The sequence below is a fragment of the Nycticebus coucang genome, chromosome 24, assembly GCF_027406575.1.
Source record: "Nycticebus coucang isolate mNycCou1 chromosome 24, mNycCou1.pri, whole genome shotgun sequence".
Lineage (NCBI taxonomy): Eukaryota > Metazoa > Chordata > Mammalia > Primates > Lorisidae > Nycticebus > Nycticebus coucang.
Window position 1 is genome coordinate 1,995,860 of NC_069803.1, and position 24,913 is coordinate 2,020,772.

The 24,913-nt window shown below is 36.9% G+C and overlaps 1 protein-coding gene across 1 annotated transcript in view; it reads right to left on the reverse strand.

Annotated features, from left to right (window-relative positions):
- The window catches only part of ADAM32 (ADAM metallopeptidase domain 32), a 380,224-nt gene that overhangs the window by 53,645 nt on the left and 301,666 nt on the right, over positions 1 to 24,913 (reverse strand). Inside the window, exons 12-13 of the mRNA XM_053578831.1 lie at positions 19,975 to 20,067; positions 18,160 to 18,358 (exon numbers count right to left, since the gene is read on the reverse strand). Of these exons, the coding sequence (XP_053434806.1) occupies positions 18,160 to 18,358; positions 19,975 to 20,067 (292 nt within the window). The remainder of the gene's footprint in view (positions 1 to 18,159; positions 18,359 to 19,974; positions 20,068 to 24,913) is intronic.

Below are 24,913 nucleotides of genomic sequence, written 5' to 3' on the forward strand. Positions count from 1 at the left end.
AATCTCCCCAAAAAGAAAAGCCTGGGACCAAATGGCTTCACATCAGAATTCTACCTAACCTTTAAAGAGGAAATAATACCTATATTACTTAATCTTTTCCAAAACATAGAAAAAGAAGGAATACTTCTCAACACATTCTATGAAGCAAATATTACCCTGATACCTAAACCTGGAAAAGACCCATCAAGAAAAGAAAATTATAGACCAATATCTCTAATGAATTTTGATGCAAAAATATTCAATAAGATCCTAGCAAACAGAATCCAGCAACACAGCAAACAAATTATACACCATGACCATGTGGGTTTCATCACAGAGTCCCAAGGATGATTCAATATACATAAATTCATAAATATAATATATCACATAAACAAATTAAAAAACAAAGACCATATGATTCTCTCAATTGATGCAGAAAAAGCTTTTGACAATATCCAGCAGCCTTTCTTGATCAGAACGCTTAAGAATATAGGTATAGAAGGAACAATTTATTAAACTGATTGAGGCCATCTACAACAAACCCACCGCCAATATCATAGTGAATGGCGTAAAATTTCCACTCAGATCAGGAACCAGGCGAGGATACCCACTGTCTCCACTGCTTTTTAACATTGTAATGGAAGTCCTAGCCACCACAATCAGGCAAGAGAAGACAATCAAGGGGACTATACTATAAATTGATAGTGATCAAAACAGCATGGTACTGGCACAAAAATAGAGAGGTAGATGTATGGAACAGAATTGAAGACCAAGTGATGAACGCAGACACTTATCGTCATTTGATTTTTGATAAGCCTATTAAAAATGTAAATTGGGGGAATGATTCTTTATTCAATAAATGGTGCTGGATGAATTGGCTGGCAACTTGTAGAAGACTGAACCTGGATCCACACCTTTCTCCTCTAACAAAAATTGACTCTTACTGATTAAAGGACTTAAACTTAAGACAAGAAACATAAATATTCTTAGAGAGAGTGCAGAAGAATTGCTTGAAAAATTGCTGGGAGAATACTTCTTGAGGAAGACACCCGGGAAATTGAAGCAACATCAAAAATACATTACTGGGGTCTGATCAAATTAAAAAGCTTCTGCACTGCTAAGAACACACTAGTATATAGCTGGGCATTGTGGCGGGCGCCTGAAGTCCCAGCTACTCTGGAGGCTGAGGCAAGAGAATCACTTCAGCCCAGGAGTTGGAGGTTGCTGTGAACTGTGTGATGCCATGGCACTCTACTGAGGGTGATAAAAAGAGACTCTGTCTCTACAAAAATAAAAAATAAAAAAATAAAATAAAATAAAAAAGAACACACTAGCATATAGAAAGCCCTCATAATGGGAGAGGATTTTTGCGAGTTATACTTTTGACAAAGGTCTAATAACCAGAATCCACAGAGAACTCAAACTTATTACTAATCAAAAAACAAGTGATCCTATTTCAAGAGACATGAGCAGAAGCTTATCTGAAGAAGACAGGTGCATGGCCTACAGACACATGAAAAAATGTTCATCATCTTTAATCATCAGAGAAATGCCACATGAAAAAATGTTCATTGACAAGATGGCGGACTGAAGCCAGCTTTCAACAGAGGCTCCCGTCCAGAAGGAGAGTTAAGGGACAGGAATTTAGTAAGTATCCTGGTGGATTTGAGCCACACCAAGAGAGAAGGTTGAAGAACGCACATCAACACCCCTGAGGCAAGCTGTGATCACAAGGATGCAAACAAAAGCAAAATGTCTCACTTCTGGATATTCTGAAGCCACACTCCCTGTCTCCCTGGGCAACCAGAGGAGGCCACCAGTGAGCAAAGGATTTGCCTGACACTGCTCACTAACCCGGGAAGCTTCCAGGGCAGGGCTGACCCAGAGAGGTAATCGGACACAAACCTCCAGAAGCAAAGACGTTTGAACTCAGAACAGCCCATCTTCTGTAGGCGATTTTAGCAGAAACAGACACAGAACCCCACAAAGTTGTCTGTTCTGTTCTGTTCTGTTCTGTTAGCAACATCAATCAGCGACGGGGCTAAGCCTGAGTGAACACCTCTGTCCCACCACCTGAATCAAACACTCAAAGATGTCAGGCCCCATCTCCTCCTGCTAGATAGCGGCAGACTGCAGGGGCCTGGCAGACTTCCTTGCAATTCAGGCAGGTGCAAACCACTGAAGTATCTGTTCACTACAGGCAACTGGGTTAGCCATCTGCAGAGATACCAGTGGCTGGGTCTGATGGAGGGGCCAAGTGGGGAAGGAGACATCAACCTTCCCAGACTGATCGATTTGCTAGGTGGCTCCTCCTGACTCCACGCAGCACTGGAGTAAGCCATATCAGAGGAGTCACCAGACCCCTGTGATCCAGTTCCCAGAGACCTCTTGAACTCTCCCACCCGAGATAGGTGCCGATTGAGACAATTGATTTGGACCTTTTGAACTGAACTAATAGACTGAGGACTTTTCAGGCAGTGCCCTGGGTATGTGGTTATAGGAAGGTTTGATTTTCCTTTTCCTTTTCAAATAGGTGCCAGAGGTGGGTGGGCAGGGTGACTTAATTGCTGGTTTTTCCACACAGCTGAGACTTCAAGCCAGAGTGAATGTTACAATAGGATCGAACAGAAACCAACTGAAAACAAGACAGAACCACTTCGCCCCACCACACAAGACAGGGCCCCAGTTTCTCAGGCCACAACACTGTACGGGCCCTCGATAAAGCACCAGCAGAAAAATCAAAGGGAGTAAAATAACCATGGGGCGGAATCAGCGGAAAAACTCTGGTAACATGAATAACCAGAATAGATCAACCACCCCCCCAAGAAAAGATACGGCAGATGTGATTGAAGATCCCATTCATAAACAACTGGCTGAGATGTCAGAAATCGAATTCAGAATTTGGATTGCAGACAAGATTAATAAAATGGAATTAGGAATTCGAGGAGAAATTCAAAAGTTGTCTCAAGAATTTAACTAATTAAAAGACAAAACCAACAAAGACTTAGACACACTGAAACAAGAATTTACAGCCCTCAAAGATATGAAAAATACAGTAGAATCCCTCAGCAACAGAATGGAGCAAGGAGAAGAAAGGATTTCTGACATTGAAGATAAAGTCTTCAAACGCTCCCAATCTCTCAAAGAGGAAGAGAAATGGAGAGCAAAAATGGATCATTCACTCAGAGAAATCTGGGATAATTCGAAGAAAAGCAATATACGAATATGGGAATTTTGGAGAATGATGAAGCGGCCTGGAAGGGCACAGAGGCCCTTCTGCATGAAATTATGAAAGAAAAATTACCAGACATGCCTAGAGAATCTGAAATTCAGATAGCAGACACCTTCAGAACCCCAGCACAATTCAACCCCAATAAGTCATCCCCCAGGCATATCATAATTAGCTTCATTAAAGTTAATATGAAAGAGAAGATTCTCAAAGCAGCCCAGAGGAAAAAAACCATTACGTACAAAGGAAAGAATATTAGAATAACTGCAGATCTCTCTGCTGAAACTTTTCAAGCCAGAAGAGGGTGGTCATAGACTTTTAATCTCCTAAAGCAAAATAACTTTCAACCCAGGATCTTGTATCCAGCTAAACTGAGTTTCATTTATGATGGAGAAATTAAATACTTCAATGACATTCATATGTTGAAAACATTTGCCATAAGTAAACCAGCTCTTCAGGATATTCTCAGACCTATCCTCCACAAGGACCAACCCAATCCTATACCACAAAAGTAAACTCACTCAGAAACTTTGGATCAAACTCCAACTTCCACACTGGTGAAAGGATTAAAAAAGTCCACTGGACCTTTGAAAAACTCAATACCCAAAATTCCACCAGACTAATCAACACTCTCCATTAATGTGAATGGCTTCAACTGTCCTCTAAAGAGGCATAGGTTAGCTGACTGGATACAAAAACTCAAGCCAGAAATTTGTTGCATACAAGAGTCACATCTTAACTTAAAAGACAAATACAGACTCAGGGTGAAAGGATGGTCATCCATATTTCAGGCAAATGGTAATCAGAAAAAAGCAGGTGTTGGAATTTTATTTGCAGATACAGTAGGCTTTAAACCATCAAAAGTAAAGAAGGACAAGAATGGTCACTTCATATTTGTTAAGGGTAATACTCAATATGATGAGATCTCAATTATTAATATCTATGCACCCAACCAGAATGCACCTCAATTTATAAGAGAAACTCTAACAGACATGAGTAACTTGATTTCCTCCAGCTCCATAATTGTCACAGATTTCAACACTCCTTTGGCAGTTTTGGATCGATCCTCCAGCAAGAAGCTGAGCAAAGAAATCTTAGATTTAAACCTAACCATCCAATATTTAGATTTAGCAGACATCTACAGAACATTTCATCCCAACAAAACAGAATACACATACTTCTCATCAGCTCATGGAACTTACTACAAAATTAACCACATTTTAGGTCACAAGTCTAACCTCAGTAAATTTAAAGGAATAGAAATTATTCCTTGCATCTTCTCGGACCATCATGGAATAAAACTTGAATTGAGTAACAACAGGAATCTGCATACTCATACAAAAACATGGAAGTTAAATAACCTTATGCTGAATGATAGCTGGGTCAGAGATGAGATTAAGAAAGAAATCACCAATTTTTGGAACAAAATGACAATGACGACACAAACTATCAGAACCTCTCGGACACCGCAAAGGCAGTTCTAAGAGGGAAATTTATAGCACTGCAAGCCCTCCTCAAGAGAACAGAAAGAGAGGAAGTTAACAACTTAATGGGACATCTCAAGCAACTGGAAAAGGAAGAACATTCCAACCCCAAACCCAGTAGAAGAAAAGAAATAACCAAAATTAGAGCAGAATTAAATTAAATTGAAAACCAAAGAATTATACAACAGATCAATAAATCAAAAAGCTGGTTTTTTGAAAAGGTCAAGAAAATAGATAAACCTCTGGCCAACCTAATCAGAAAAAAAGAGTAAAATCTCTAATATCATCAATGAGAAACAGCAAAGACAAAATAACAACAGACTCATCAGAAATCAAAAAAATCCTTAATGAATATTACAAGAAACTTTATTCTCAGAAATATGAAAATATGAAGGAAATTGATCAATACTTGGAAGCACGCCACCTTCCAAAACCTAGCCAGAATCAAGTGGAAATGTTGAACAGACCCATATCAAGTTTAGAAATAGCATCAAATATACAAAACCTCCCTAAAAAAAAAAGCCCGGGACCAGATGGTTTCACGTCAGAATTCTACCAAACCTTTAAAGAGGAATTAGTACCTATATTACTCAACCTGTTCCAAAATATAGAAAAAGAAGGAAGACTACCCAACACGTTCTATGAAGCAAACATCACCCTGATCCCCAAACCAGGAAAAGACCCAACAAGAAAAGAAAATTATAGACCAATATCACTAATGAATATAGATGCAAAAATATTCAACAAGATCCTAACAAACAGAATCCAGCAACACCTCAAACAAATTATACATCATGACCAAGTTGGTTTTCTCCCAGGGTCTCAAGGCTGGTTCAATATACGTAAATCTATAAATGTAATTCAGCACATAAATAAATTAAAAAACAAAGACCATATGATTCTCTCAATTGATGCAGAAAAAGCTTTTGATAATATCCAGCATCCCTTCATGATCAGAACATTCAAGAAAATTGGTCTAGAAGGGACATTTCTTAAACTGATAGAGGCCATCTACAGCAAACCCACAGCCAATATCATATTGAATGGAGTTAAATTAGAATCGTTTCCACTCGGATCAGGCACCAGGCAAAGCTGCCCATTGTCTCCATTGCTTTTCAACATTGTAATGGAAGTTTTAGCCACCGCAATTAGGGAAGAAAAGGCGATCAAGGGTATCCATATAGGGTCAGAATAGATAAAACTTTCACTCCTCGCAGATGACATGATTGTGTATCTGGAAAACACTAGGGACTCCACTACAAAAATCCTAGAAGTGATCAAGGAATACAGCAGTGTCTCAGGTTACAAAATCAACATCCATAAATCGGTAGCCTTTATATACACCAACAACAGTCAAGTTGAAAAAGCACTTAAGGACTCTATCTGATTCACAGTAGTGCCAAAGAAGATGAAATATTTGGGAATTTACCTAACAAAAGATGTGGAAGATCTCTATAAAGAGAACTATGAAACTCTAAGAAAAGAAATAGCTGAAATGGTAACAAATGAAAAAACATACCATGCTCATGGCTGGGAAAAATCAACATTATTAAAATGTCCATACTACCCAAAGCAATACATAATTTAAACGCACTCCCTATTAAAGTTCTGCTGTCATACTTTAAAGATCTTGAAAAAACAATACATCGTTTTATTAGGAATCAGAAAAAATCTTGAATACCCAAGACATTACTCAGAAATAAAAACAAAACAGGAGGAATCACACTACAAGACCTCAGAATTTACTACAAATCGATAGTGATCAAAACAGCATGGTATTGGCACAAAAACAAAGAAGTAAATATCTGGAACAGAATAGAGAACCAAGAGATAAATTCAGCTACTTACCGCTATTTGATCTTTGACAAGCAAATCAAAAACATTCAGTGGGGAAAAGATTCCCTATTTAACAAGTGGTGCTGGGTGAACTGGCTGGCAACCTGCAGAAGACTGAAATTGGACCCACACCTTTCACCATTAACTAAGATAGACTCTCATTGGATTAAAGATTTAAACTTAAGACATGAAAGTATAAAAATACTAGAGGAGAATGCAGGGAAAACCCTTGAAGAAATCGGTCTGGGCGAGTATTTTATGAGGAGGACCCCCGGGCAATTGAAGCAGCTTCAAAAATACACTACTGGGACTTGATCAAACTAAAAAGCTTCTGCACAGCCAAGAACACAGTAAGTAAAGCAAGCAAACAGCCCTCAGAATGGGAGAAGATATTTGCAGGGTATATCTCTGACAAAGGTTTAATAACCAGAATCCACAGAGAACTCAAACGCATCAGCAAAGAAAAACAAGGGATCTCATCGCAGGCTGGGCAAGGGATTTGAAGAGAAACTTCTCTGAAGAAGACAGGCAAGTGGGCCTTCAGACATATAAAAAAATTCTCATCATCTTTAATAATCAGAGAAATGCAAATCAAAACTACTTTGAGATATTATCTAACTCCAGTGAGACTAGCCTATGTCACAAAATCTCAAGACCAGAGATGTTGGCGCAGATGCGGAGAAAAGGGAACACTTCTGCACTGATGGTGGGAATGCAAATTAATACATTCCTTTTGGAAAGATATATGGAGAACACTCAGAGATCTAAAAATAGATCTGCCATTCAATCCTGTAATTCCTCTGCTGGGCATATACCCAGAAGACCAAAAATCACAACATAACAAAGATATTTGTACCAGAATGTTTATTGCAGCCCAATTCATAATTGCTAAGTCATGGAAAAAGCCCAAGTGCCCATCGATCCACGAATGGATTAATAAATTGTGGTATATGTACACCATGGAATATTATACAGCCTTAAAGAAAGATGGAGACTTTACCTCTTTCATGTTTACATGGATGGAGCTGGAACATATTCTCCTTAGTAAAGTATCTCAAGAATGGAAGAGAAAGTACCCAATGTACTCAGCCCTACGATGAAACTAATTTGGGGCTCTCACATGAAAGCTATAACCCTGTTACAACCTAACAATAGGGGGAAATGGGAAAGGGAGGGCAGGGGTGGGTGTAGAGGGAGGGGGCTTGCTGGGATCATACCTGTGGTGCATCTTACAGGGGTATTTGCGAAACTTGGTAAATGTAGAGTGTAAATGTTTTGGCACAGTAACTGAGATAATGCCAGGAAGGCTATGTCAACCATTGTGATGAAAATGTGTCAAATGGTCTATAAAGCGAGTATATGATGCCCCATGATCATATCAATGTATACAGTTATGATTTAATAAAAAAATAAAAATAAATTATTGATAAAGTATGTAAGCATTTTACATTGTATATTGAAGCAGTACCCTGAACCCCATAAAATGCATCAATGTACAAATTTATGATTTAATAAAAAATAATTACAAAAAATTAGAATTTGCTAAAAGTTTCAGAAGGGAAAGTTTTATTAATACATTATTAAAGACTCAGGTTAAGAGTGAACAGAATCCAACGTATAAACTTATTTTTTAAGAGAATTCAATTTTATGAAACACTTAAGTTGATTGTCAATATAGCTCTTCAGAGGGTCAAAAATGGTTTAAATCCAATAGATGATAGTCATCAAAGTGAGAAAGTATGTATTGATATGCTGGGCTAATTCTGGGTATTCAGATTAGCTTCTTGATGAAAATGTAGTAGACTTATATTACTATGTATATATAAAACAATTGTACATTTTAAAAGTACAGTTTCTATTTCAGGACACATTCAACTTCTTTGTGTACACAGGAATTGTGTATGTACCAAAAATAAATCCAAGTACATTTCTTCTAAAAAAAAAAAAAAAAGAAAGAAAAAATGTTCATCATCTTTAATCATCAGAGAAATGCAAACCAAAAGTACTCTGAGATACCATCTAACTGCAGTATGAGTAGCCCACATCACAAAATCCCACAACAGATGTTGGTTTGGAGGTGGAGAAAAGCTAGTACGTTGGTGGGAATGCAAGCTACTACGTTCCTTTTGTTTTTTTTTGTTTTGTTTTGTTTTTTTTCATCCTTACAGTAACTTAATTTTTTTTTTTAATTTTTTTATTAAATCATACTACTACGTTCCTTTTGGAAGGAAGTTTGGGGAACACTCAGGGATTTAAATGTAGACCTGCCATTAGATCCTGCAATTCCTCTTCTAGGTGTATATCCAAAGGACCAAAAATCATTTGGCAATAAAGATATTTCCACCACATTATTCATTGAAACTCAATTCATAATTGCCAAGTCATGGAAGAAGCCCAAGAGCCCAGTGACCCATGAATGGATTAATAAATTGTGGTATATTTATACCATGGAATACTATGTAGCAGTAAACAAAATGGAGACTTTACCTCTTTTATGTTTACATGGATGGAGCTGGAAAATATTTTTCTTAGTAAAGTATCTCAGGAATGGGAAAGAAAGTATCCAATGTACTCAGTACTACTCTGAAACCAATTTATAATCACTCGCAATTGCGTATGAAAAATGAAACACAGAGGTGGAGCAAGATGGCAGCAGAATAACAGCTTCCTTGCATCTGGGCACCGTGAGTCTGGGGAGATAGGACTCCAGGCATCTCTGGCTGGTGGGATCTGCCTATCATCACCCCTGAGAGGATACAGGGAGTCAGCGAGAGACTTCTGGACCCCAAGAGGAGGACTAAAACAGTGGAAAACTGGCAAGTGGTCGCGTGTGTTCAATCCGTCTAAACCGGCCCGCAACTGTAAGTTCAGTAGCAGCGAGACTGCAAACCAGAAAGGCCTTACCTGTGAACTGTTTTAGTGTCTTTGGACTTGGCACTCAGCTGAACTGCCTTGGGGAGAGCCTGAGCGGGAGTGCGGAGAACTTTGGCCTTTGTCTAGGGCCCTAGTCTGAGCCGCTGAGCCAGACGGAGCTAATAGTGTTTGGCTCTGGGTCACAGGCAGACATTCTGAGCGATCTGCCCCAGCAAGCTCCGCCCTCAGGGTTGCAGAGCTGGAATTGGGTGGGAGCTGGTAACCCAGCAACCAAGTAGCCTAAGGGTGGGGTCTGATCCGCCTTGCAGCCCTAACCCTCGGGGGCAGAGGGAGACCAGTTTTGACACATAGGGTAAGTGGATAGCCACTTCAGCAGTGATTCCAGCGACAAGCACTTCCCTGAGAAAGCTTCTGCTCAGTAAGTGAACAAGTTCAAAGTGCCTTTTAAGTGGGCTGAAGAGAGATTTAGGGTGTCTACCTGCTGGGGTTTGAGAAACTAGCAGCCTCCAGTCGTGTCAGAACTGTGATTAACATCTCATACCCCAGAAGACCACGTGTTGCCCAGACAATATTCAATAACATATACATACTGCTTTGTTTTTGGTTGTGTGTTTTTTTGTTTTTTTTTTTTTCGTTTGGTTGGGTTTTTTTGTTTATTATGATGTTGTGGATTGTTGTTTTGTTTTTTAAGTTCAACCTTTTCCATACACATCTTTTTTCTTTCTCAATTTTTCTACTTTAATTATAATTTCCCATTGCTGCCTATTTCAATAATTAGAACTTCATTTTTGTTAGTGTTTCTACCGCTATTATTTGGTTTTTCCAGCCAATTTTATCCCGTAAAGTTTTCTGTTTGCTTGTTTTGGTTTGATTTATACCATTTTTGTCTTTCCTTTCTACTTGGTGGAGGTGGGGTAATGTGTCTGATCAGGTTAGCAAAGAGCTGCTGACCTCAAGGGAACCACTCAACTGGGCACCCCCAGAAGGTGGGGTTTTTTTTTAAGGTTGTATCAAAGTACACTACTGTATACCTATATTGCTCTGTCTCCCTCTTTCTGTGCCCGTCTTCTTTTTGTCAATATTCCTTTTACCCACCCCCTCTCCTTTCTCTATTTTTCTTTTTTTTTTTCATATCACTCGGTCCTCCTTTCTTTCATCCCTTTTCTGCTCTTCAACCTTCTCACCCTTCTGGTCCTGTAACCCTTAGTCCACAGGCACAAGAACTTAAAGAGCAAGAGGAAGTGAAAGGAAAATTAGGACAAGGAAACAGATAAAAGAAATCACCCATGAGGAATAATCAGCAGAAAACTCCAGGCAACATGAAGAACCAGTCCAGAACAACCCCGCCAAGGGACCATGAGGTAGCTACTGCAGAGGATCCACCTAAACAGAAATGTTAGGAATGACAGAAAGGGAATTTAGAATACTCATGTTGAAAACAATGAAAGAAATGATGGAAACAATGAAGGAAACTGCTAATAAAGTGGAAAATAACCAAAAGGAAATCCAAAAACAGAATCAAATAAGAGATGAACAATATGAAGAATATAAAAAGGATATAGCAGAGCTGAAGGAAATGAAACAGTCAATCAGGGAACTTAAAGATGCAATGGAAAGTATCAGTAACAGGTTAGACCATGCAGAAGAAAGAATTTCAGAGGTAGAAGACAAAGTTTTTGAGATAACTCAGATAGTAAAAGAGGCAGAAAAGAAGAGAGAGAAAGCAGAACGTTCACTGTCAGAATTATGGGACTTTATGAAGCGTTACAACATACGAGTTATAGGAATTCCAGAAGGGGAAGAAGAATGCCCCAGAGGAATGGAAGCCATACTAGAGAATATTATAAAAGAAAATTTCCCAAATATCACCAAAGATTCTGACACACTGCTTTCAGAGGGCTATCGATCCCCGGTTTGCCTCAACTCTAACCGAGCTTCTTCAAGACACATTGTGATGAACCTGTCCAAAGTCAAGACAAAAGACAAGTTTCTGCAAGCTGCCAGGAGTAAGCGCCAGTTGACCTACAGGGGCAAATCCATCAGATTGACTTCTCTAATGAAACTTTTCAAGCAAGAAGACAATGGTCATCTACCTTTAATCTACTAAAACAGAACAATTTCCAGCCCAGAATTCTGTAACCTGCTAAGCTAAGCTTCAAAATTGACAGAGAAATCAAATCATTTACGGATATACAAACATTGAGGAAATTCACCACAACAAGACCAGCTCTACAGGAAATACTTCAACCTGTTCTGCACACTGACCACCACAATGGATCAGCAGCAAAGTAAGGACTCAGAAATTAAAGGACAGAACCAAACCTCCACACTGATGCAAAAGATAAAACTAAGCAATTGACTCTCACCAAATAAGACGAATAGAATACTACCACACTTATCAATTATCTCAATAAATGTTAATGGCTTGAATTCCCCACTGCAGAGACATAGATTGGTTGACTGGATTAAAAAACACAAGCCATCCATTTGCTGTCTGCAAGAAACACACCTGGCTTCAAAAGACAAATTAAAGCTCCGAGTCAAGGGTTGGAAGACAATTTTTCAGGCAAATGGAATTCAGAAGAAAAGAGGAGTTGCAATCTTATTTTCTGATACATGTGCATTTAAACCAACTAAAGTAAAAAAAGACAAAGAAGGTCACTTTATATTGGTCAAGGGAAAAATACAAAAGAAGACATTTCAATTCTAAATATCTATGCACCCAATTTAAATGCTCCCAGATTCTTGAAACAGACCTTACTCAGTCTGAGCAATATGATATCTGATAATACCATAATAACAGGGGACCTTAACACTCCTCTTACAGAGCTGGACAGATCCTCTAAACAGAAATTAAAAAAGGATATAAGAGATTTAAATGAGACCCTAGAACAACTGTGCTTGATAGACGCATATAGAACACTCCATCCCAAAGATAAAGAATATACATTCTTCTCATCACCCCATGGAACATTCTCCAAAATGGATCATATCCTGGGACACAAAACAAATATCAACAGAATCAAAAGAATTGAAATTTTACCTTGTATCTTCTCAGACCATAAGGCACTAAAGGTGGAACTCAACTCTAACAAAAATGCTCAACCCCAACCAAAGGCATGGAAACTAAACAATCTTCTGTTGAATAACAGATGGGTGCAGGAAGAAATAAAACAGGAAATCATTAACTTCCTTGAGCATAACAACAATGAAGACACAAGCTACCAAAACCTGTGGGATACTGTAAAAGCAGTTTTGAGAGGAAAATTCATCGCTTTAGATGCCTACATTCGAAAAACAGAAAGAGAGCACATCAACAATCTCACAAGAGATCTTATGGAATTGGAAAAAGAAGAACAATCTAAGCCTAAACTCAGTAGAAGAAAAGAAATATCCAAAATCAAATCAGAGATCAATGAAATTGAAAACAAAAGGATCATTAAGAAAATTAATGAAACAAGGAGTTGGTTTTTTGAAAAAATAAATAAAATAGATAAACCATTGGCCAGACTAACGAGGAATAGAAAAGTAAAATCTCTAGTAACCTCAAGAGAAATGATAAAGGGAAAATAACAACTGATCCCACAGAGATACAAGAGATCATCTCTGAATACTACCAGAAACTCTATGCCCAGAAATTTGACAATGTGAAAGAAATGGATCAATATTTGGAATCACACCCTCTCCCTAGACTCAGCCAGGAAGAAATAGAGCTCCTGAACAGACCAATTTCAAGCACTGAGATGAAAGAAACAATAAAAAATCTTCCAACCAAAAAATGCCCTGGTCCAGATGGCTTCACTCCAGAATTCTATCAAACCTTCAAGGAAGAGCTTATTCCTGTATTGCAGAAATTATTCCAAAAAATCCAGGAAGAAGGAATCTTCCGCAACACATTCTATGAAGCAAACATCACCCTGATACCCAAACCAGGAAAAGACCAAAACAAAAAGGAGAATTTCAGACCAATCTCACTCATGAACATAGACGCAAAAATTCTCAACAAAATCCCAGCCAATACATTACAGCTTATCATCAAAAAAGTCATTCATCATGATCAAGTAGGCTTCATCCCAGGGATGCAAGGCTGGTTTAACATACGCAAGTCTATAAACGTTATCCACCATATTAACAGAGGCAAAAGTAAAGATCACATGATCCTCTCAATAGATGCAGAAAAACCATTTGATAAAATCCAGCATCCTTTTCTAACTAGAACACTGAAGAGTATAGGCATATGTGGCACATTTCTAAAACTGATTGAAGCTATCTATGACAAACCCACAGCCAATATTTTACTGAATGGAGTAAAACTGAAAGCTTTTCCTCTTAGAACTGGAACCAGACAAGGTTGTCCTCTGTCACCTTTACTATTCAACGTAGTGCTGGAAGTTCTAGCCAATACAATTAGGCAAGACAAGGAAATAAAGGGAATCCAGATGGGAGCAGAGGAGGTCAAACTCTCCCTCTTTGCTGATGACATGATCTTATACTTAGAGAACCCCAAAGACTCAACCACAAGACTCCTAGAAGTCATCAAAAAATACAGTAATGTTTCAGGATATAAAATCAATGTCCACAAGTCAGTAGCCTTTGTGTATACCAATAACAGTCAAGATGAGAAGCTAATTAAGGACACAACTCCCTTCACCATAGTCTCAAAAAAATGAAATACCTAGAAATATACCTAACAAAGGAGGTGAAGGACCTCTATAAAGAAAACTATGAAATCCTCAGAAAGGAAATAGCAGAGGATATTAACAAATGGAAGAACATACCATGCTCATGGATTGGAAGAATCAACATTGTTAAAATGTCTATACTTCCCAAAGCAATCTACCTATTCAATGCCATTCCTATCAAAATACCAACATCGTACTTTCAAGATTTAGAAAAAACGATTCTGCGTTTTGTACGGAACCGGAAAAAACCCCCTATAGCTAAGGCAGTTCTCTGTAACAAAAATAAAGCTGGGGGCATCAGTATACCAGATTTCAGTCTGTACTACAAAGCCATAGTGCTCAAGACAGCATGGTACTGGCACAAAAACAGAGACATAGACACTTGGAATCGAATTGAAAACCAAGAAATGAAACTAACACTTTACAACCACCTAATCTTTGATAAACCAAACAAGAACATACCTTGGGGAAAGACTCCCTATTCAATAAATGGTGTTGGGAGAACTGGATGTCTACATGTAAAAGACTGAAACTGGACCCACACCTTTCCCCACTCACAAAAATTGATTCAAGATGGATAAAGGACTTAAACTTAAGGCATGAAACAATAAAAATCCTCAAAGAAAGCATGGGAAAAACACTGGAAGATATTGGCCTGGGGAAAGACTTCATGAAGAAGACTGCCATGGCAATTGCAACAACAACAAAAATAAACAAATGGGACTTCATTAAACTGAAAAGCTTCTGCACAGCTAAGGAGACAATAACCAAAGCAAAGAGACAACCTACACAATGGCAAAGGATATTTGCATATTTTCAATCAGAAAAAAGCTTGATAACTAGGATCTATACAGAACTCAAATTAATCCACATGAAAAAAGCCAACAATCCCTTATGTCAATGGGCAAGAGACATGAATAGAACTTTCTCTAAAGACGACAGACGAATGGCTAACGAACACATGAAAAAATGTTCATCATCTCTATATATTAGAGAAATGCAAATCAAAACCACCCTGAGATATCATCTAACCCCAGTGAGAATGGCCCACATCACAAAATCTCAAAACTGCAGATGCTGGCGTGGATGTGGAGAGAAGGGAACACTTTTACACTGCTGGTGGGACTGCAAACTAGTACAATCTTTCTGGAAGCAAGTATGGAGAAACCTCAAAGCACTCAAGCTAGACCTCCCATGTGATCCTGCAATCCCATTACTGGGCATCTACCCAGAAGGAAAGAAATCCTTTTATCATAAAGACACTTGTACTAGACTGTTTATTGCAGCTCAATTTACAATCGCCAAAATGTGGAAACAGCCTAAATGCCCACCAACCCAGGAATGGATCAACAAGCTGTGGTATATGTATACCATGGAATACTATTCAGCCATTAAAAAAAATGGAGACTTTACATCCTTCGTATTAACCTGGATGGACATGGAAGACATTATTCTTAGTAAAGCATCACAAGAATGGAGAAGCATGAATCCTATGTAGTCAATTTTGATATGAGGACAATTAATAACAATTATGATTATGGGGGGGGAAACAGAAAGAGGGAAGGAGGGAGGTGGGTGGGGCCTTGGTGTGTGTCACACTTTATGGGGGCAAGACATGATTGCAAGAGGGACTTTACCTAACAATTGCAATCAGTGTAACCTGGCTTATTGTACCCTCAATTAATCCCCAACAATAAAAGAAAAAAAAAATGAAACACAACTTTAGCCTAGAATGAAGGATGGAAGGGGAGGGATTGGGGAGGGGAAGTGGTGGGAGGAATAGTAGGGGATAGTAGGGGGACCACACCTATGGAGCACATTGCAAGTACAAGTTGGATCTATCATGTGTAGAGCACAAATATCCTAATGTTATAATTGGGTAAATGAGGTGAAAGCTATATTGATTAGTATGATGTAAACACTCCAATTTGTACAAATAATCAACACACTGAAAATGGCATATTTCACACATCTAGAGAAAATAATTCTATGCTTTATTAGGAAACATAGAAAGCCTAAATAACCAAAGCAATCTTAAGCAAATAGAACAAATCTGGAGGCATCACCAAATGAGACTTCAAATTATATTGCAACACTGCAATAATCAACACAGTACAGTACTGGAATGAAATTAGAGACATGGATGGAATAGAATACAGAATCCAGGCTCGGTGCCTGTAGCTTAGCAGCTAAGGTGTCAGCCACATACACCAGGGCGGACAGGTTCAAACCCGGCCTGGGCCTGCTAAACAATGACAACAACAACAACAACAAAAAATAAAAGCCAGCATTGTGGCGGGTGCCTGTAGTCCTAGCTACTTGGGAAACTAAAGCAAGAGAATCACTTAAACCCAAGAGTTTGAGGTTGCTGTGAGCTGTGACACCACAGCACTCTACCAAGGGCAACATAGTGAGACTGTCTCTCAAAAAAATAAAAAATAAATAAATAAAATAATAGATAATCCAGAAATAAAGCCATATTGCTATGACCAACTGATTTTCAACAAAGCAGATAAAAACATACACTAGAGAAATGATGCCCTATTTCATATAACATGCTGGGAAAATAGGATACCCATATGCAGAATGAAAGAAGAGCTTCATCTCTTGCCCTATACAAAAATTATCTCAAGATGTATTCTAGATTGAAAACACAATAACTAAGAAAATGCCATGAAGGCTATATTAACCAGTTTGATGAAAGTATTTCAAATTGTATATAAAACCAGCACACTGTACCCCATGACTGCATGAATGTACACAGCTATGATTTAATTAAAAAAAAGAAATGTAAGATTTGAAACCATAAATATTATAGAATAAAATGTAGGAAAAGGTATTCTATTCATTGACCAAGGCAAAAAAATTATGGTGAAGACCTCAGAGGCAAATATGCTAAGAACAAAAATTAGTCAATGGAACTTAAATAAATTAATAAGTTTCTGCATAGCAAGTAAAATAATCACCTCAGTAAACAGAAAACCTGTAGAATGACTGGAAATATTCACAAACTATACATCCAACAAAGGTGTAATATCTGGAATCTACAAAAAATTCAAAGCAATCAATAAAACAACAAAAAGAATAACCCCATTCTTAGTAGTCAAAAGACATGAACAGAATATTTTTCAAAAGATAGAAAAATGGTCAATAAACATAAAAATGCTCAACATCACTAATAATCATGGACATAAAATATAAAATAACAAAGATACCACTGTACCTCTATCAGAATGGCTACTACTAAAAAATAAAAAAAAAATAGATATTGATGTAATGAAGTGAAAAAGGAATGCTTATACTATGTACAACTGGTGGAACTTAAACTCGTGCAACCTCTATGGAAAACACTATGGAAATTCCTCACAAAACTAAAAGTAGACTACCATTTAATCAAGCAATACCACTACTTGGTATCTATGCAAAGAAAAATAAACCATAATATCAAAAAGATACTTGCATTTATATGTATATCATAGCACAATTCACAAATGCAAAGGTATGGAATCAATCTAAGTTACTACGAATTAATGAATGGATTAAGAAATTGTGATATACTATGTACTGTGAAGTAGTATTCAACCATAAAAAGAGAGGAAATAATATCTTTCAATGCATCTTAGATGAAACTAGATAACATTATCCTAAATGAAGTATCTCAAGAATGGAAAAACACCACATGCTCTCACTATTAAGTGGAAAATAAATGGTGGGTATACATGATGATACAGTGTTGTCAAAGACATTGGAAACTAAGTGGAAAGGGTGAGAGGGAGTAAAGAATAAAAACTACCTAGTGGGTTAAATATACACTAGTCTATTATAGGCACACTAAATGCCCTGACTTCAACATTACATAATTCGGTCATGTAACAAAAATATTTGTATCCCCTTAGTGTTTTGAAGTAAAAAAAAAATACAATTTTTATTTGTCAATTATTCTTCAATAAAGTTTAAAAAATTAATATTGATATTAAACCAAAAAATAATATCTATAGAAAATATTGACCTTTGTCCTTATAATGTTAATTAAATACTGAGGGACAATTATTTAGATGTAACAAAAAGACATTACCTATTCCAAACATGGCCTGACAACGTGTATCAGGATCAGGACACTGTCCATCAAAACATATAAACCTATTATTTTGGCAACGATTTCCATTTTCTATAGTTACATCAGGAGGACATTGTGCTGTGCTTCCATTACAAATTTCAGGAATGTCACATTCAGGATGCTGGCTGGGCCTACACTGAAAACCTGCAGCTTGAATCTAAAAGAAATTAAAACAAAAAATTACATATAAGATTATATAGTTCATTAATATTTATTTCAAAATCATACTTTTGATCTATTTTTTTCATTAATGTTCATTAGTTCTTTTGTATACATTATTATGCAAATCATATTAAATTATAAATTGAATGTCTTCAGCTAAAATAAGAGATAAGATGTATGTATGAGGAAAAGTATATCAAAACCTCAGGGTGCTGAAAGCCAAGGATTTATTTGTATTTCAATCATAAGGGAAGAAAAAACTTTTAGCTTACAAAAATTATATTCTCTTGAGTAAAAATTGTAATTTATTCAATTCCAAAATAAAATATACTTATTCATAAATATATGTGTATGTACATATGTAGTTTGTAAGTGTGAAATATTTTTATATTCTATGACAAATATGAAACATAAATATCCACAGAGAGATCCAGATGTGTGATTAAAGGGTCTCTGGATAAAAAGGAATTCAGTTGTAATCTTTTTTGCTGAATTATTATGGTTAATTAATGCTTTTGTATATATAATTCTGAATATTTATATTTTAAAAATCTAAAATAGACATCTATGTCATATTTTTAATTGATAACCTAGAGCTGACACTAAAAAGTTTACAGAGGTGAACATGTACCTACATGATAAGATTCTAGGAAATAAAAATGTAAAACTATGTGAGCAGAGAACAGTTAACCATGAACTATACACTGTAGATAGTTCAACAGATGTATTCTCATATGATAAATTTGTTACAAATATATTGAAAGACCTAAAAAGAAAATAGAGAAGTAAATATATTTACCACATTAGTTAAAATTTAATCTTTCACTCAAACTAGTTTCTTTTTCAGAATGAGTCTGAGACTAAGCTAAAAGGCAGTGGCATCATCACAGCTCACTGCAACCTCAAACTCCTGGACTCAGGAGATTCACCTGTCCCAGCCTCCCAAGTAGCAGGTACTACAGGCATGCACCACCACCACACTCAGCTACTTTTTCAATTTTTTATAGAGATGAGGTCTTGCTATGTTGCTCAGACTGGTCTCAAACTCCGGGCCTCAAGCAGTCTTCCCACCTTTGCCTCCCAAAGTGTTAGGATAACAGCATGAGCCACTGGACCTGGTCTATTTTTTATTGCAACCATCTTTGAATAACTTCAGAGTTTAAATTTTGTGCTACATGCACCATTTGGAAAATATTACTTCCAGTGATTTTCATTCCTTAAATAATTATGGAAAACTGCAATATCTTTCAACTACAGACATATAAATACTTAACCAGAATAACATCTTTATTTATAATAATATAAATATTGGATATGATAAATGAATATTCCCTTTCAATGGAGATTTTCTGTATTGATGAATTCTGTAATAGCTCTCAATTAAGGCTTAAAATACAACAGCAAAAATTTAGTGAGAATATTGGCATTAGAAGGCAGCGCCAGTACCCATGAAAAGTTTAGAAAATCGGGAATTTCATTTTGAATTTATTACCTTTTAGTTTATCCGAAAACTGTTATATTTTGACTTACAACTATAGGCCTAAATGTCCTAAAGTACCCTGAATATGATTTGTTATATACTTGGAAGATGTTAATAAACTTAAATCTTACTTGACAGTCCCTGCAACACAATCCTGTATAACACTGTGCTCCATCTTTCAGCGTACAACTTTGAGGATCACAACAGGAAGCTGGCCCACATTCCTATGAATGATAAAATGGACAAGTAAAAATACATTCTTGAGGGGCTTAATTTTGAGATTTGGAAAAGAATATGAATGCTCTGACAATTATAGCTTTTAGAATCCCTTAATATTTAAAATACTAATGAATGTCTTTTACTTTAGGTCATAATAGTTTAGTTTTTCCAACTAAACAACATGGAAAACAGATCAGTTTATTTACTTTTTCCTGAAGTATTATAACAGGAAAAGCAGAATTATGATCCCATACAGGAGAGAAACAATTAGATGAGCCCTAAGTCTCCAGCTTTCTGCCTAGAGGTATGTTCTCAAACAGAGGATGATGGTCTCATTAAAAGACAAAAATGGCAGCTTGAAGTTATGGAATTAGTGGGGCAGATTACTGTTGACAGTGGGACAGTTAAGAGACAGTTATAGAGTTCTGCATAGCATTCATCTTGAGCCTTAGCTATATAGGCATTTAAAAAATGCCTCAAAAAATACTGGCAGGACACTGAAAGCCAAAAATCCCCAGGAGATACTAGGGTTCCAGTCAGCCACATAGAAAATCTTCATTGAACAGCCAGGATATTCAGTAGATACTCAGGAGGGTACTACTTGAATATAGGGTAACATGAACTCTAGAGTGAATGTTATTTTAAGCTATCCTTTAAAAGCTTAAAGATATGCTTCAAAAGGACCAAACTTATTAACAAGCAACTTAAAGGTAAATAATTTTCTTCCTTTTAAAAAGTCCCTTAAAATAACATTGACTGTTTAAGGAAAATATAATAATATATCATGGGATTAATCTATACATAAGAGGAAAATATATGATCACAATAATTTGGGGGGAAGGAAATGGAAGTATACTATTTTGTGCTTCATACTTCATAAGTGAAATTGTGTAGCATAGTATAATGATAGACTAAGTTAAAGATACATATATAAACCCTAGAGAAACAATTATAAAATAAAATAAATAGCTTATTAATAAGCTAAGCAAAGAGGTAAAATAGAATACCAAACTATACTAAGTCAAAAGCAGAAAGTGAGAGGAAAAAAACAGGTAGACAAACACACACAAAAAAAAGAATTAAAATGATAGATATGAAACTAAACATATTAATCGCTATATTAATGAAAATGTACTAAGAACATACGTTAAAAAGCAGAAGTTGGCTTGGTGCCCGTAGCACAGTGGTTACGGTGCCAGCCACATGCACCAAAGTTAGCTGGTTTGAACCCGGCCTGGGCCAGCTAACCAACAATGACAACTGCAACAAAAAATAGCTGGGCGCTATGGTGGGCACCTCTAGTCCCAGCTACTTGAGAGGGCCAGGCAAGAGAATTGCGTGAGCCCAAGAGTTTGAGGCTGCTGCGGGCTGAGACACCATGGCACTCTACGAGGGTGACATAGTAAAATTCTGTCTCAAAAAAAGAAAAGCAGATGTTATCAGTATGAATAAAAAAGCAGGGCCAAACTTTATGCTATCTATAAGAAATCTATATTAACCATAAAGACAGCCACAGGCTAAATACAAAAAAGATTTTAAAAATACAGCACACAAACACGAATCATAAAAAAAGCAGAAATAACCACATCAATGTCAGGCAGGGTAGAATTTGGGTGAATAATACGCTAGGTGAAAAATATTTCTCAATATATTTAAAAGCAGTAAGTCACAGAGAATGTTTTCTAAATACAGCAAAAGCAAATTAATATTAAAAAACAAAAATAGTTGATAAATACTTAAATATTCAGAAATTAATCCACATCTATAAATAGGCACCAAAGAAGAAATGAAAACAAAAGCAAATATCGTAAATTGAATGATAAACCAAAATGCAACAAAATGAGTGATGCAGCTAAAGCAATCATGATGATCACATTAATGTACACAGCTATGATTTAATAAAAAAATTAATTAATTAATTTAAAAAAGAAATTTATTGAGTACAAAACATATATTAGAAAAGGAAGGAAAAAAATCCATGACATAAGCCTATAGATTAAAAAGGTAGAAAGTTGAAAGAGAAAATGAATATCAGAAAATAAAATGTAAAATAAATAACAGAATATCAGTGACACCATGTAATGTCTCTTACAAAACTTAACTACATTAAGTTTAGGCTAGACTTAACAAGAGAAATACTGGGAATTAAAAGCACCAGTACCAAAACTGAAAGGGAAGAATCTCAACACGTCCTGCAGCAAATAAATAGAATATAAGGGAATATTTTAAAAATTATGTCTTCCAAAGAAGACATAAAATAGCTAATAGGTATTTTTAAAAAATCACCAACCATAAGAATAATGCAAATCAAAAGCACAACAGGATATCATCTCACACATGTTAAAATGGTTATTATCAAAAAGACAACAGAAAAGAAGTGCTGATTGGAAGGTAAATTAGTACAGCTGCTGTTTATGGGAATGTAGGTGAGTAGAGCTGCTATAGAAAATAGCATGGAAGTTCCTCAAAAATTAAAAACAGACCCCCCCATCTAATATAACATACATACCATGGGGTATGTATTTAAAGAAAATGACATCAGAATTATCTTCCATTGTGAGACATCTGATGACATCATATCAGAGACATCTGAATTCCCATGCTTATTACAGCACTATTCACAGCAGGCAAAATAGCTAAGTATTCATCAATGGATGAATGGATAAAGCAAATGTAGTATACATACACAGTGGAACACTATTCACCCACAAAAAAATAAAATCCTGTCATATGTGACAAAATGGAGAAACCTGGGGGACGTTATGTTAAGTGAAATAAGCCAAGCAAGTGCTCCATTATCTCACTCATATGTGAAACCTTAAAAAATTATTTCATGGATAGTATAATAATTGTTACCAGAGACTGAGGAAGGAAGAAGGGAAAAGGAGATGGGGAAAAGTTGGTCAATGGGTTAATAAGAGAAATAAGTTCTAGCCTTTTGTTGCACAATAACATGACTATGGTGGTTAAAGGTGTAATGTATACTTGAAAATAGCTAGAAGAGAGGATTATGACTTGATCATTACACAATGTATACATGTATCAAAATATTACCTTGTGCCTCATAAATATGTACAATTATTGTGTGTTAATCAAAAATACAACAAAATTTTACAAGAAAAAAAAAACAAAAAATAGAATTGCCATGTGATCCAGAAATCCCTCTTCTAGGTCTATATCAAAAGAAAATAAAATCAATATCCTAAAGAGATATTAGAATTCTTATAGTCATTGAAATCCCCCCTCCTTTATCTGTGGTTTCATTTTCCACAGCTTCATTACCTGCTGTCAACCAGTCTGAAAACATTAAATAGAAAATTCCAAAAATAAACAATTCATTCTTTTTAAATTGCCTTCCATTCTGAGTAGTGTGATGCAATCTTGCATCACCCTATTTTGTTGTCTCTGAGATGTGAGTCACTCCTTTGTCCAGTGTATTCATGATTTCATTGCTATACACCAATCAGTCACTTCATAGACATTGGGGTAACTATAAGATAAATAAATTAAGGGAAACCTAAATAAGTAGAGGCACTATGTGCGTGGATATGAAAACTCAATATTGATAAGAAAGCAGATGTTACCAAAATTGATATACTGACACAAGATTTCAATCAAAGTTCCTATATACTCTTTTTATAAAAATTCACACAGTTGGAGAAAATCATGATGGTGATCTAGTGGAAGCCCCTGTCCAGCCTCTCCCAACAAAAGTGGGAAGAAACACGTGCAAGCACCACAATTCGGTCTGCTCCACTCAGAGTGCACAGAGCAACTGCATGGGACAGCAGGAGCAGAGAGGAAAAGGAGAAAGGGAATTCAACAGGGAAAAATAAGGAAGGGGAGAAGGAGAGGCACAGAGACAGAGACTCCATGTGGAGATCATACTGGACACAAGTGAGGAGGGGAATGAGCAAAATTGGGACCTCTCACCACAACTATTGGGTGCACCCTGCCACTCTTCTCGGGGCGAGCACTGCAATAGGCTTGTCAAGGGTGGTCTGAGCTATGTCTTCTCCCAGCTAGAGTTAGAGATCTGTTGCCACATGGTTCCACCATAGAGCATGGGCAGATCAAAGCACTGAAATTAGTGAGGAGAGGGGCTCTCTGGGAGACCTTGCACCAGAGAAAAGGCAGCCTATCCTCTCACAGAATGGTAGAGGAAGGGCAGTGAGAATACAGTACCCCTTGCAATTGTTGTCACATGGGTCAGTCCAGTGGAGTGCAGTTTATAAGAGGCCCTAAAGCTCTCTGGTCTGGTCTGCTGTACTGCTGGGATAGGCCTCTGCTTTCCAGGCTTGGGAAGCCACAGCTGAACTGGTCCCTGACTTTTTAGAATGGTTCAGAGTGGCCCTCACACCCCCACAGAAATCTTTTGGGACTCCAGGTTCTATTCAGATCACTGAGCCTCAGTCCTCACTTTAGTGGAGACTCCAGGGTGCCTACCAGAACTGGAGTTCACTGGGCTGTCCCAGAACATCCAGCATCTCCTCTCAGGCATGCACCAACACCCCTTGGAACTTCAGTGCTGTCCCTAGACCAAGGCCTGCCTCAAAGACTTTTAGAGCAAACCAGAAAACTTTTAGAGCAAAAAGATAGCTGCTGTTATTTCTAATCCTAGAGTCCCACCAACTAATCTTTTTTCTCTTTTTTTCTTACTATTTCTTTTTCTTTTTTTTTTGTCATAATAAAATAGATTTATTTATTTTCTTTTTTGTGTGTGTGTGTGTGGTTTTCGGCCAGGGCTGGGCTTGAACCCGCCACCTCTGGCATATGGGACTGGCGCCCTACCCCTACTATTTCTTTTTCAAGGCAACAAAGTAGATTTAATAATTATGTCACTTTTAATTT